This window comes from Pyxicephalus adspersus, chromosome 3 (assembly GCF_032062135.1).
Source record: "Pyxicephalus adspersus chromosome 3, UCB_Pads_2.0, whole genome shotgun sequence".
In the NCBI taxonomy this organism is placed as follows: domain Eukaryota; kingdom Metazoa; phylum Chordata; class Amphibia; order Anura; family Pyxicephalidae; genus Pyxicephalus; species Pyxicephalus adspersus.
Window position 1 is genome coordinate 104,274,611 of NC_092860.1, and position 16,190 is coordinate 104,290,800.

At 36.6% G+C, this 16,190-nt stretch overlaps 1 protein-coding gene across 1 annotated transcript in view; it reads right to left on the reverse strand.

The window, feature by feature from the left end:
* ZNF827 (zinc finger protein 827) overlaps nt 1–16,190 on the reverse strand; it is a 106,117-nt gene that overhangs the window by 39,562 nt on the left and 50,365 nt on the right. The window contains exon 5 of the mRNA XM_072406831.1: nt 13,110–13,340. Coding sequence (XP_072262932.1) covers nt 13,110–13,340 — 231 coding nt within the window. The remainder of the gene's footprint in view (nt 1–13,109; nt 13,341–16,190) is intronic.

A 16,190-nucleotide genomic window follows, 5' to 3' on the forward strand; every position in this document is an offset into this window, starting at 1 on the left:
GACATAAATATTCCTTATCTCTGACCTCATATGCAAGCCAGTTCATATGCATGTCAAAAAAAAACTTCTGTGTTTCATATGAAGAATGAGGAACGCAGACCAACTCTTTTTTTACTGCTCAATATCAGTCAACTTGCTAATTTAAAGACTAACATCAAACTTTTCACAATTCTTTTGAAGAATATGTAGGCTCTGGTGCTAGCACTCAGGTATTTGCCATATGTATGTGCATGGGGGCTATTGTTTCTTGGCAAGGAATCGTGTAAAATTTTTGGGAAAAAAAACAACAACAAAAAAACATGGCATGTTCTTTGTCAGAAGACAATTTATAGTCGTGTCTGCTTGCCATTAAGGACATTTAGGTGGACTTTAATTTCAATTTTTTGGTCCATTTGTGTGGACTCACAATGACCTGTTGGCTTCAAGTCTCTAACCAATGCAGAGGTCATAGGCCTTCAACACATCCTTCATAATATGCAATTAAGCTTATGTATTTGCAGGGTGGAGCAGAGACTAAAACTGCACAAATCAGTGTGGCTCTTCCCAGTTCTCCCTTCTCATTTGGTAATAGCTGCATTTTTTGGCTGATAGAGAAGCAGACACAAAGAATTGCATATCCTGCAATGGAACAATGACATCACTTCCTCTAAATGGTAGCATGCTTGCATTATTCGTGATGGAATAGATGGTATGTGAATTATGCAAAAAGAGTTAGAATCCTTTATCAAGAGCTACATATAGTTTATAGTTGAATGAAAAAAAAGATGTTTCTTATTAAAAAAACTTTCTTTGTATTTGAATGCCGACTGCTGCAAATGCACAGCAAAGTATGCAACCTGAGATCAAAGTTATCCCCAGGGTTGTTAGCAGGAGTGAACTCATCCTTGGCTGGCCAAAGCAGAAGACTGTGGACCTGGAAGAAAATGGCAACAGAGACAACATAGGGATGATGTGTCGCACTGACATTACATGTTGGAGGGGGCCAGTCTAGGAGGTAAAAGAGCCATAATGTGACACAAGTTGTGCAATGTGGCACATAACTCTTGTCATTTTATCATGACAAAGTGAGTAAAAATGTTCCCAAAAGGGACAAGGATGGCAATGCGTTTAGGGCCCTTTCTATCCCATAAATAAAATACCAATAGAAAACTGGTAAGATTTCTGCTGAAATTTTCTGACACAACATAATAAAAGGAGAAGGTACACAGGTAAAAAGTAACTGTTTTTATTTGCAGCTTTTTTAAAACTACTTCTACATGTCATGTATATGTGATGGATTCAAGATATGTTCACTCTCAAACATTCTTGCAGGAAGAAAGCAAAATGATTAAAATTAAATTAAAATCACCAACTCCAAAAATAAACCGCTCATGGAAGCCAAGATCTAAAGGAGCTTTTAAAAGTGATGTTCTTGTCGTGAATCCGGTGCAGAAATGTTAAGCAGGGTGGCTGGGGTCAGCCCTAATGTACCTAGCAGTGTAAGGCTTGCCTCCTTTGTCAGCTGTGCTTGAAATAACTTGAAAGGTGACCTATGTTCCAATTAAGATGGCAATTCCATTTCTCTTGACCTTAGCAGAGGCCAAAAAAAAAAAGATATGCTGAGATTTCCAATCTCTATATTTAGGATAGTTGTGTTATTTAATATGTGTTTCTGACAATACTTCAATGAGAATTTTTTTCAATCTAGGCGCAGCCACTCTACTAGAGATGAAGAAATGCTTGTTTTCAAACATATCCTTTATTTTAAAACATATCCTCTCATATTGTTCCATGTCAGGAATATGTTAAAGTGGATTTGAAATGTTACTAATAGCTTCCATTTCATCTAAAATGTTTACCTTTTGTACCCAGGAAAAACACATTAACAAGGAAACCAAAAATGTGTACAGTGATTTTATTGTTGTGACAGAATGTAGCTTTTATCTTTTTCATTGGAACAATGGGCTCAGAACACAAAAGGTAAAAAGTGAAACTATTCATAAATAAGAATAAACATTTACTCATAACAGCATTTAAGACTATATATATATACTGTTACACTTACTATATTTACAAAAAAAAAAAAAAAAAAAACAAATAACCCGCATTCCTTGCCCACCTAATTCCTTTCATATTGTGAAATAATACAAGTTGTGATAAAAACGTAGGCACAACAGACTATAACCCTAAAATGTTGCCGTTTTCTTCTCGTTACATCTGAGAGTGTAATTGGTACTTCACAACAAAGCGCTTTGCAACAAAAGAAATAAACATGTACCATACAGGCTGGACTGGAACAACAAACTCATTGACAAGCCAGTGATGGCTTTTCATTGACCACATTCCACAAAACACTAAGCTACAAATGGAAAGCTAAATTTACTGCCATCAACAAAATGCAGGTATAATATCACTCAGAAATGTTATTCAAACAAGTTACAATAGAAGTAATAGCATTTATTAAACATATTTATTCAAAAATATGAAAAAGAAAGTTTTGCTGTGCTTCTTACTATTCTGTTCTTATTGTATTATATATTATAGAATCAGATGGCCATAGCTTACACAGGGCTATTCAGGTCTTGTGATAGCACTGATTGACTCAGCTTTCCTTTGGATCCTGGTGCTAAATGGAATGGCAGAAGAGTAAATGAAAGATAAGCATATATTAGTGGAATGCCTCCACAAGAACAAGTGCAAGGCAAACAATTTGCCTATGTGATCTACCACAGTTAGTGTGCGCTTAACAAAACTAATAAAGGCATATACTTTTGTAAAAACCCTTGCAAAACCTTATCCCACAAATGGAAAAAAGTTATAAAAAGTCTGCATAAAGATCCATCACCCTATTTCCTGCATACAGATAAGGTAACATAGGGAGAAAGCCAAAAACATGCCTTTAACCCACAATACTGCCACCTGTTGGACAAGGTGGGTAATTTATAATGGAATGGCAATCATTATGTCTGATGACTTCTCTCCATGGTTGTAAAATACATGAATCTGTGTTAGATGACATATGACATACCGCTCCATTGTTGTATACTGCTAGACAAATACAACAATGGTCTCTTACATCAAGTCAAATGTCTTTCATGTTCTCTCTAGTCGTAAGAGGAACTTACAGTTAGTGAAAACATTAACAAAACATATCCAAACTCAAAAATAAAAATGTGTTCCATTGCAGCTTAACAACTCCTACAGGTATAGCCTCCAAATAAGTCTTTTTAATAGGTTTTTCTACTTTATTTTTACCTCACAGTTCTGCAAATACCATGTTTTCTTTCTGACTCTTTGGCTATGTACACACGTGCAATCGTTGGAAAATGAACGATCGCATAGTGCATGATTCTTTACATGCTGTAACAATAAGATCGTTCAAATATAATCCACCAATAATGTACAAACACTAGATACTATCGTTTAAACGATGCAGGGAGGGACATGTACCGCAGAACCATCCACGATCACTATACGACCGTACACACAATAGATAGCGATTGTTTGTCGCCCAATCAGATCCGCTGGGACCGCTGTTAGTTTCCATCGGCATTTCTCATTCATCGTCGTCGTTGGCCACTCGTTGTTCACTTTTTTTGTTAACGATTATTGGACAATCGGTCTTTAATCGTTCATTTCCAACGATAATTATTGCACATGGTGTACGTAGCCTTTGTGTTTATGCTTTTTTTTCCGCTGCATCTAGGAAGGTGGCCATAGTATCACAAAGACTGGACTTCAAATCTTGTCAGGCTTTGTTCATCTCCATTACATGATGAATTAACATGACTAGTCATTTACACAAGTGTCTATGTGCTTCCTTTCAAGTTTACATTAAAAATCAAGATTGTTACATATCTGGCAAGATCAACAGGTATTTTCTCTACTTGTTGATAATGCCTAAAATTGGAAACCAATACTACTACTACATCAAGGCCTGGTAAGCTGCAATATATAAGCATTGAGTCTTTGGGTTTAGATAAGTCTTAAAATACCGATGCAAATAGCCAAACCAGTAGTGTTTTTTTATTAATTTCATGCCAACCCGTTTCCACATTTTTTTTGTTACAGAGTGCACAGTTCACAGGGAATTGAGTTATAGTATTATATTCCACCAAACAGCAACCAGCAATAGGAAACAACAATACTTGTATATATTCAAACATATAGTGGAAAGTACGCACCAAATATGACAATATGCAGCCAGCAAATGTGATAATACATAAGCCATAAACAAAAAATCAAGACATAGTGCATGCAAAAAACAAGCAATGTGATAACTTGTGTTCCCTTCAACAAGGTTGTGTTATGTGACAGAGCTGAAAGAAAGTCTTGGAGAGCTATCCAAAATAGGCCAAATCAGAGGAACATTATCGCTATGTTGGTGCTGCATTGCTGTGGGAGCTTCCAAGGGGGTTTTGCAGATAAGTATGTGCATGGCAGTTCCAAAGCACCTTCTAGCTGTCTGCACCCACAGTAAAGCACCCCTATACCCCAGGTATATCACTAAGCAGAACAGCAATTAATTTGGCTGTTCACAAGTAACATTCCCATGGCACAACAATAATTGCTGGTACTAGATGTAATGGCTGCAGGATTTTAAAAACTTCCAACTGTTTTTAGAGGTTATGGAAAATTTCAAGATGGGCAACAGCAGTAGAAAGCCATAAAGTCTACAAACTTCTGTCCTGACAAAAGAAAAGTGAGGCTTCAGTGGGCTCCAGATGTGAATGATCGTGGGTAAAAGATCATTGTTTGGTCTTACTAACCTTTCTGCCAAACATAAATCCTTTTTGGATAAGGTAGCCAGATTTTAGCTGCATGAAAGTATGGCAAAAAAATCTGCAGCAATGGGATAAGGCTACCGAGTCAGAATGGCTGAATGTTCCTAAGGAGTGCATCTAGCAGCTGGCTGAATCCATGCCACAAAGGATTTTGGCACATAAACACTGTCTTTGAGGGTGATTTACTAAAGGAAACAAGAATCTACATTATCCAAATCTGTACAGATGTAATAAATAAGCAAAAAATATTGAGTGAAGATTCTCAACTCCTTTATTATATCCACCTCAATATATATATCAGCTTACCTATTTTCCCGATCCTACAAGTAAATAAGACTACTAGATACTTGCTTCTCTGTACAGATTTACAAACTGTAATTACCAGTATACTTCAATGAGATTACAGGATTGTGTGTAAGAAAATATCAGATTATACAAAGAAAGAAATAAAACTGTATAACCCCTTCAACATTTTACCTCTATTAACCTCTTGAAAATTATTATGACATGTTTGTGATTATTCTTTCAACTGATAATATGTCTCTTTCATGTAATCTTCAGACATTGAAGCTTGTTTAAATACATGACAAATGCATGTCTATGTGTCTGCCTGTGCCACCAAAACAAATTTTGTGAATGTCAGTCGGATGCATTTTACAAGGAGGAGGCTAAGAATGCAGCATTGTGAAAAAAAAGAATAAGAAAAGAAAAACACGAGGCCTTTATGCTTTGTTTCAAAGGTGAACACTGTTCTAGTCTGTGCAAAATGTCGAATTGCTGCCAGACACTCAGATAGAGGAATTTGCTTTAAACATCTTTAAATAGAAAGTTCAGCATCAGTTCATAGGGGCCGACAATTCTTTCATGTTCAGAAGCTCACAATTATAAGCCAGCACAAGTCACTTGGAGGAATGCGTATGTCTTTAAAGAGGTGCTTGTAACTAGACAATGCCACAGTCATTTAGTGAGTCACCTTTAGCAATCAGTTGATCGTTTTTGTGGGAGTGATCTTTCTGGTTTATTCGTTGTTCCCACAGACTATTGAGTAAAACGTATGATTTTTGTTTGTGCAGTGTTACCACCGATTTTATCGTCCTATTGATTCCAATGGACAGACTGGCCATATGTGCTGCTATATCATTGTATATTTAGGATACTGTATCTACAGCATTATCTAGTAAAAACTAATATAACCATGCAATAATATATGTTCTATTCATATGATCGATGTAATACAAATAAAGACATAAAATATGAGGACAAATTAGCTTATTCCCCCTGTGTTTTGAGAGCTGTCATCACAGGCCCAGGTTGTATGCTGGATTACATATGTATATATATTACCATTGCTTTTATAAACCCAGTATTTCCATTTTGGGAACTCAAGACCTTGGCTCAAGGTTGTGACTGACTTTTATTGCTACAGCCAACCATTAATATTCTATATATAAAAGGGTAATGAGACCAAGGAACCTAGGCCGGTAAATGCCATTTGGACAACACCCCAAAAAGAAACTAGAATTCAGGAGGTAAAAAGGGGTCATCAGGGGAAACAAAATAATTTGGAAAACCCCTCTAAAACTAAAAAAAAAAAAACGGACCAACATTTTTTGCCAATACAATAAGTTCACAATATGTGTTTTTACCACTGGCAGTGTACTTTTCCTGTATAAGAAAAAAAGGGTTTATTTTGTTTTTGTTTTTTTAAAGGAAAACCTATAGAAACAGAAAGAAAGCTCTGTGGTTATAAATTCTCAAACAGTAAAAAGAACCTAAATTATATTTAGTTTTGACCAATATGCCTTCCTGCATTTCTCAATAAGACACACTGTGGAACAATATATTTTTTGGACCTATAAAACTGGGATGGTAACCTCTATATTAAAAGATTTTTTGACACAGAAATACTATGCAGAAGTGTAAAAAATTAATCAGCTATAGTCAACAATATAAGCCATATAAGCCAAAGCAATCAAAAAGTACTAAAAAGAACATATTATTTAGATGTAAATGTTGCCGTCACCTAAAAAAATTAAAGACGAATACAGGGAAGTCTGCATGGCTAACTTTAAAAAAGAAGATAGCCTAATCTTAAACTAAGGAAAGCCATGGGGCCATGGGGTGTGTTTTACATAAACTCATAACAAGGGCTCAACTCTGTGACCCACGGTAATTAAAAATATTTAAATATACAATTTGTTTAGAACACCTCTATGCATTAAACACGCAGGGTAACTCTCTAGCATTTCCTTGGTTTTCGTAGGATAAAGAGCTGAAATCAAATCTGTCCTTTACAGACTACCTAGTGAAGGAGTCAGATATTATGCCTTACCATACCAATAACCAACCAATTCTAACATTTACCTGTTCTCTGTCATCACCACTGTGTTTTACTGACTGGACTCCAATGTGACAGATAATGGTTATAGGCTGGTCTCTACAAAGGCTATATCGGGTGCAAACTTTCTGCATGTTGCTACTCTTAAGGTCTACAAAACAAAAAGCAGATTTTCATTGTTCTTGGATATCTTCTTTATAATACAAACCAGCTTACCTGATGTCACTGCTGCCAAAGTTAGAAATAAATGTTATTGTATCGGTCACATGTCTTAGGCCCACTCTTGGCTATTGTCAGCGGCCTTTTGTTTTCACTGATAAATTCTCCAGTGAAGGAGATGAATGTGGATAATGAAAATATTCACACTTCAGTGCAGCACTCCCCCCTTACCATACAAGCATCATTTTACATCACGTAATTTGTCTTTGTTAACCTCAGGTGTCATTAACCATCATAAAGATCTTTTATCTGGAACCCTGAGTTCTGAAAATAAAAAGAAAAGCAAGAGAACTTCTTTCTTTTCAGTACTTCCCAGGAAAACATAGCTTACAAATCAAGGCAAAGAGGAACATAAATGAACACCATGTGATTAGTAAATAACAAATTATAGCTTGATTTAGATTTGTTTTAAACAGGTACTGTGGGCAGAATAAATTAGAAAATATTATCACTGACAACTAAGTTCTTGTTTCTGTGGTAACACAAAGTGGCAGTCTTTTTAACAATAACTGTAGTATAAATTACTTCTTGTACATTTGCCAGGGCATGGTGGGATATAAAATGTGAGCAAACTAAATCTCAACATATTCTCAGAAAAAGAAAACCTTTCCTTACAAAAATAACAAAGTGGCAATATTCGTGAAAATAAGCACCTTAAGAACTTTAAAAAGCAGGGTGTTCTAACCTGTTGTAACTTTGAAAAGAAAATGCTGACATAGCAAAGTACCCACAAGGTTTTGCTCACTGAATCTGCCAAATTATAGACCAACAATGAAGCAACAGAAGTTTCCTTTAATTCATATAGTGAATCTGTGCTTTCCATAGAGCTTACATGGGCTAAGTACTTTTCTTTCTGGGACATCACTGAGTGCCTGGGCAACCAATCATTAAGCAGCATTGCTGTCACCTTGCAGGAAAGGGAGTGACTCAAATGCATCCCCAAACCTAGACGTACTGGGTATTTCTCCACACCCCACATGACTGGTTACATGGAAATACTAAGCATACATATAGTGCCTACATGGGCAGCAGTTAAGTGAACTTGTTGCTTTGCCCTGCACAGTGATAACTGCATATTAGAGAGAGTGCAGGTACCAGATTTTGTTTGTTTTCCCGTACATTGTCAATGTACCATTTACTGTAAAAGGATGTTTACATTTAATCAAGCAAATTAAGTAAAGCCAAGTTTTTAGCATGTTAATTTTTGTAAGTGCAGTATATGCCTTAACATTTACAAAGTAACTTACAAAGTAATACAATGGAAAGGACACAAACACAAAGATTATTTTTGTAGAAAAAACATAATGTAAACAACATCAGGCTTTAGATTCTTAGAAAAGTATATGTATACTTGTGTAATGGGAGGATATTAAATATAAAAAATGTTTTGCACATTAAAAAATACAAGTTTTATTTTCAAATTGTGTGATTGTAAAACATAAGGTGCAAACATGTTTCTTCCAAACACATAAGTAATAAATGAGCCCTATCCAAGTCTTAATCTATACTGCTGGAAAGACAAAATTACTATTGATACAAACATATCCACAGATCAACATATATAAAAGGTTGAAAACTCAGGACTGACACACTAAAATATAACATTCAATCAAATAAAAATGAAATACACAAAAACTTTTCTTCTAGTCCAAGAAGATCTCGGGAGGGTTAAGACAAACATTTAGTAAACAACCCTATACAAATAAGTACACAACAATATCAGAAAAAAAAACAAAACACACCACTTGACATGAATTGCACAGTATCTTTTTTACTTGATGGTATTACCAAGGCCCTTTGTTTTTACCGCATCTCTCAACCTATATCACCTGACTGCCGCCATACCTGTCCTACCTCTAAACTCTCCTTTCACCCAGTCGATTGTTCATATTTAATGACCATACCCCCTTTGCCCCTGATCATTTTTCCTTCCCCATTGGAACAAAACATATCTGCAACTTTGACTTTAACCTAAGATATACCTTTTTATTGTATTAATTTCCTCAATTCTCCCTCCTACTCCTTCACACTTGTTGCTACTGTCACTGTTCATTTTATCATCAAAATTTAATATGGCAACAAATAGTGCAAGTGTTATTTCCACATCCAAAAACCTATTTTTTACAGTCCCTTGCAACATACCCAAAGCACACACCAGTGGATAACATTTCAATTTATTTTAAATATGCAATTAATCCTAATATAATGATTCACTATGTTTAAGCAATCTATTTATAGTATTCTTTTGTAAAGTGAGGGCAGTGATGAGTCCCTACTGAGTCTTCTAACTTCACCTACCCCAAATTGTACAAGTGGATTATTATTCATGCAGGGAAAAGGTGAAAGGGGAGATGTTAGGAAAGTAGTGGCTTGAGCTGGGAGACAATGGCTAAAGGAAAAAAAAAAAAAAAGAGGCCAAGAGTTTGTGAGTTGAACGAAGGAAAGAAGGTTCAATGGCTGAACGAGGGCTCAGAGTGAAGTGGCTTGATCAAAGGCGGAATCATCTAGGTTACTGGTGGGAAGAACAGGAACATCTTCAGCACCAGATAATGGGATGGACACGATGACAAGGTAAGATACAGTATCTTTTACACAGCTTGTTCTTTCTGGAGGGGGCCACTAATAGTTAGTTTTGCAACACTGACACCTCAACAAAACAAATAATAAATTGAAAAAAGCAAATTAAAAAAAATAAATCATAAATCTGGTACAGTAGAAGAACAGCTGCAAAATTATCCTTATGGCAGTGCTCATGTGGGAAAATAATTTATGTTGTTTTACATTTTAGCATATTCAAACCACATGACATTCAACAACTGTCTGTCAGTAGGTGTTGTGTTCACTGAGCTGTATGATCTGTGCACCAGCCTGACCCCGGTGATGTAATAGCAGCCGCTAATACAACAATCAGCAGAGCAGCGAGATGGGCTTGATCAGACAGTCACAGATGGTAGTTTCACTCTGTTGTGTTTCATATCCCCAAACTCCTAATCTGTGCACTGCTGAATGGAATCATGCCAATTTCTGCCAAGGTTCTACAAGTCTATTTTTTTTTTAATTAATGACAAGTATCACACATTACAATAATTGGAAAAATAATTTTATGCTTTACCCACGTATTCACTCAAGTTAAACAGATGCCCAAGACCTTGTTGCTTGAAAAAAAAAACATTAAAAAGCCAAATTAAGTTTGCTAAAAGGTGAATGTTAAAATTGATTATCTTCTCTGTTATGTGAGGAAGGAAGTCCGCTCAACACCTTGAGAATACTTGTCACAATCATGTATGGTGGTGTTCGCATACAGGTATAGAATTGTCATTGGAAGGAACTGGGAAACCAGTCGAGGTTAAGGGGAACGTAAATGAAACCAGGCAAGGATGGATCTTCTACATCTATAAATACTCGGTCTAATTCAATTTCATCTAAGAATCTGCCTATTGCAATGCACCAACAGACCTTGCCAATAAAGAAGAGCAACATCAGTTTAACAAAAAAAAAAAAAAGGAGGGGGTCAATATTTTCTAGCAACCCAATTAAGAAGCCAGGAGAATTGCTTCTAAAAGGTGGTTCTTGTATGCACTGACAAAGCAAATGGGCAGGTAATATATATTCATCTAACAGATGTTTTTTTGTACACAAATGATACTGCTGCCATGAGAAGCCTAGCGTGCATCAACACTCCCTCCTTGTTTGTGACTCACCAGCTTTGCCCAGCTGTATATCAATACAAACACGAACACCGAGTCCACAAATAGGAGTAAAGTACTGGGAAACTTCATTCAAGCCCCATCTATTCATTTCACACTATTTGTTCTTAGTCATAAAGCTTTTTGAATAAAGTTTCCTTTTTGCGTTTGTATATTTCTTGTTAATGGTTAAAAAAGATAAAAGTTAAATATGCTTAAATGATCGATAAATAAAGTTGACTATTATTTTAAAAGCATTCTGCACCTTCAAAACATGTTACAGTATGTTTTTAAAAAAACAAAAAATAAAGGTTTGCATTTTGTTCTAGTTTGTAAAACTACAACATGGAGAAGTCTTTGGGACAAGAATTTTTGTTTATAGACCTATATTTTTTCCTTTTGAAGGAGGAATTCTTCCATTAATTCCACATATTGTACTAGTTTAAAATCTCTCAAATTGAGAACTCATGCTACCTGGCCCCACCTCTACAGTTGTTAATACTGCAAATAAGGTTCAGTATATTTGCTCAGATGTGTGCTTATGTTGGTTACCCAGTGATACAATTTTGTAATATAGGCTACTGCAGTTTAACTACTAGAGTGCATTTCAAAGCTATAAAAATGTATCCTAACAAAGTGTGAAAAAAAATGGATTTTAAATGTGGAAATACTTGCTGTACTCCTCTGTAGGAAATGCTAGAATTTTGGCTTTCATACTGACCAGGCAGACAGGCTGGATGATGTCACCTCCTCCTCACTAAAGCATCCTCCTCTCTCCTACGAAAGTGGGCAGTTAGGAACCCAGCAGTGCCTGTTCTTCCTGGTAAATCCTCATCAGTTCTACCACTGCCCAATCAGGAGAAGGGCTCTTGATAGTCCCTGGCTATTTTAGCTGACGCAGACGCAGTGCTCAGTGTTTTAGCAATATGTCTCCAGACTACTGCCGAGTCCCCTAGGTCTGCTGAAGTGTTTCACTGTTCTAACCCTCTTATTGTCCAGTCCGCTGTTACCTTGTGCAATACTTGTTTTCATGTTCCAAAATCCCCAGTATATTCCTGTGTCTCCTGCGTTCCCCTGTGCCTTGGGTGACCTGTCTCACCCGAGCCTCAGGTCTCTACCTGTGTCTCCTGCTATCACCTGTGTTACAGGGCTGCCTGTGTCCCCTGTCACCTTCCAGTGTACTGTGACCCTGTGTCACCTGTGCCTCTCTATGGTACTTGACCCCCCAGTTTTGTTTCCGACCTCGCCTGTTTGCTGCCTGCCTTGGCCCCTGGTCATCATCGACTAATTTCTTGCCCATTGATTTTGCACGGTTTTGTCCACTTTGGGGTGCCAAACGATGGAAACCTAGTATTAGTCTGTAGTGCAATACCCTCACTACCAGAGGCTCTGGAGAAAACCAGACTGTTACTTAGACTCTGCCCCTTGGCCCTTCTTAGGGCTCACGTCACTATTGATCTATACAGAGGGCCCCCTATTGGTTCCGTCTGTCTGAGCATGACTGGGTATCCCACATATTTGAAAGCACCAAAGGTAGTCAGTCACACATACTTTACTAGATTTCACTAAAATATACTAATACATTAAAATCTTTTTTTTTCAAATAAATGTTAGCTTCCTATATGACTTAGATATATTATTTTTAGAATATTGGTCTACACTCTACTATGTGGTCTTTATTGTCAATATAAATTACTTCTATATAAAATTAATTGTTAGCAGAATGGCCAATATCATACCAAAGGCTATGATTAAAAAACATCTCCCAGTAACATAATACAGTAAACAGATTTTTTTACAACTTATAATGGAGAAATCCTATTGGTAGTCAATCCAAAATGGTGCTCAAATGCAGAGCATCGTTATGGGCAAATTTAAGGCATTTATGATATGAAAGACATTGTTCATGTAATTTCCATATATGTAAATTGGAACTTGATTTTCTTTTTAGGAGGGAAGGACCAGTGGTGAGAATCTGACAGATCAGTCCTGGCTTTTTAGCCAAGCTTGTAATTACACCGGGAACGGTAAATTTGCCGGCATATTTCTACGGAAAATCCACTAGAGGGCAAATGACACAGCACTGCTGCATTAATTAATTACCTGAAAGCTTCATGAGGAGCTCAGATGCTGCTTTGACAGAGATATCCTGTGTCAATAGGTTTGGCTGTGTTTCCTGGGTCTTGGCTTCATCTGGTGTGCTGGAGAGGCGTGCCTCGGATTCATGGCTGTAGGTATAACCAGAATGTGGAGACAGGGAACTGCTAAGTTCTTCATCTTTAGGTTCTTCTTTTACTTTAACGGTCAGAGTCAGAGTCTCCTTTTGATTTGCAGCTGAGAATAGGGAAAAAGTATTGTGTAAGAGAGGTAATGTATTCTTTATTCCTAAACCAATTAATTTTCTTCCGAAATACTGTTTTTTTTTAAAGCATGAGGTCTAGCGCACTGTAGCAGTTTTGAAAATAATTTTAGTGATGATTCAATGTGCAATTGATGTTTGGCTAATTAAACAAAAACAGTTGAACTTTTCTATAATGTCATCTGTTAGCTTTGCCTAGCATGGCAGAGGGCAAGGCTCAAGGGAACTGGTGCACAATGGCTCTGAGGTCTGTGTGCGGGCATACTGGATATGAGGGGGGGTGGGTAAACCTATAGGGTTTTAACACAAGAGTAAACTTGTTCTTTTCCAGATACACTTTCTCTGATGGGCCACTCATTATTGTTATTGTATATTCAAATCTTTTTCTATTATACTTACAGCCTTGCCCCAGGCTTGGAATACGGCCACAGATAACTATGCTGTTATATGTAGTTAACAGATATTTCAGACTGGTTAGCATCCAGCAGATATGGATTGCACGGAAAGGTTAGTGGCTTTTTCCTTAATGTTTTAGGTCATTGCTGTGCAATACACTACAGACAATTCAATGTCAGCACTTCACCAGGGAAAAATCTAAATTCTAATGTGATAATCTGTACATCACAGGGTTGTATTTGGCACAAACAATTTCTCTACTAATCTGATATGCAACACTAGTGTGTGACAGGTATTCCAGAAACATTTAAGAACCTAGTTTGGATACATGATAAAATAATCTAACCAGTTCTACCAACTGGCAAACATTTTTTTTGCACATGGGACAAAAACCCTCCTTACTGTGCAGGGCCTAATTGCCCTGATCACATATAAGTCCTATATGGCAGGCTAAATACAAATATGAGAGTTGGTTGTGGCAATCGTCCTATAGTGCCACAGCTGTGGCATTCTCAGAAATGTTTCATTAAAAAAATACGGTTCGTAATTGTTTAACATGAAAAGAAATTGTGAATGCAGCACTGGCATGCATTCCAAATTATTATACATTAGCAAATAAGCTATTGGCATAGTAAGAACTTCCTGTTTTTTTTTATTCTCTGGCTGTACTGGATACGGGCAAGCAGCAGGCCGCATCCTGAGCAACAATAGTAATAGTACAGCATCAGCAGGCTTGGATTGAATGGTTGATCCTTTTGAAATGAAAAGTCATTGTGACTTGGACAGTGTAGATAAGGCAAAATGTAAAGGCTAATATGATCTCCTTGGGCTTTGTCCAAAGTAATATGTCACACAGAGTGTATATTCAATTTGCAAGAGAAGCCAAGGGTTGAAACACTAAATTGTAATAAAAGTCTCCCTGAACTATTTGAGCCCATGGCTTATAATCACGTTTGGACCATTGTCAGTATTTAATCAAATTCAGTCTGTTCGATCAGCACTTTAATTATAACTGTTACAGTAGGTTTCCTTTAAACAAAGGCACACAATATAATAAAACGAGGATATGCATATTTAACTGGTTGAACAGAGCTGTTTTGAAAATAAAATTCATATTGCAAATACAGATGTACTTTTTATCAAGATAAAACAGTAATTAGAGAAATTGTTTACAGAATCTGGTTGTTCTCCGCATTTGTTTGTATTTCACGCTGCTTCATGGCATATGTATGAATGATCTAATTTTGCACAATAAGGCTTAGCTCTACAATGAATTGTCTGTGTTGTCCACAGCAACCAGATTCTTTTCTGCAGGTTAGAAAACAGTAGGAAGAAACTGATTGAATGCTCAAAGAAGTGCATTGCTTCTTCTACACAGTTACATATATAAAATGCACTACATGGAAATAAATGTGTACCTTTCCTATTGTCCTATTGCCAAACACTGTTCCTTTCTAGAGTAATGTTCCCTCAAGGTCTGCTAAGAAACTTAAACTTTTGGTGTTTTCAATCTTCTGGATTCCAAACAGCTCTTACTAGCTCCTTTTGCTGAACCTCAAGTCACTAAAGGACAGCGTAATAACAGAGAGAGCAGCAGAAGGAAGCAGAGAGACCTGGTGTGGAGGGAGCACAGTCGAGTGCAGCTCACTTATCTTGCACCCTCCCCTTTGCATACAACATAACAGCTCTGTGTGTACAGTGCTCGTTCATTCATGTGTCACTGAAAAGGAGCACAAGTTTCCAGTAACAATCCCCTGATGTTACATGATGCGTGATAGAACTAGTCGTTTATGAAAGAAAAGATAAGATTGTTTTTGCTTCATTTTATTATCAATAGAGGTGACAAGGACATAGTGTTTCTGGCAAGAATAACTAGTATATTCTGTACTTGCTAAAACTGTTCTTCCACCACATCAAATGACTATAACTTTAGCAATATATTACATTTTTTTCTTCCTGGGTTTAGTTACATGGTAAATTTAGGAAAAGCGTAAAAGTTAGGCGTAATAAAAAAAAAAAATGTTTAGCCTACAATAGAGATAATGTAGATTAAGGATTTATCTTCCTAATAGAGCCTTTTGTTTCACCTAAGTTTGACATTTTTGCTCTAAAACTATTCTGAAATTTTGGCAGGTCTCAAAAGAACCTTGGCCCTTCATTCTCCTGTTGTGCTAAAGAGTCCCCAATACCAAGCTTACACACAACCTTTGGTCTTAATTTAGACCCTGGCTTGAGGATCAATAAGTTTTAAGTTTATTGAAAACTAATATTTTTTAATCATTTATTTCTAAGTAAAACGAAATCACTGCTTTCCTTAAAATCAATGGCGCTGGTATGTAACTGCTGTTAAATACAGCCATCTGAAATGCGAATTAAACATATACAATACCAAGAAATGTATTATTTATTACAAGTAAAAGCTTGCATAT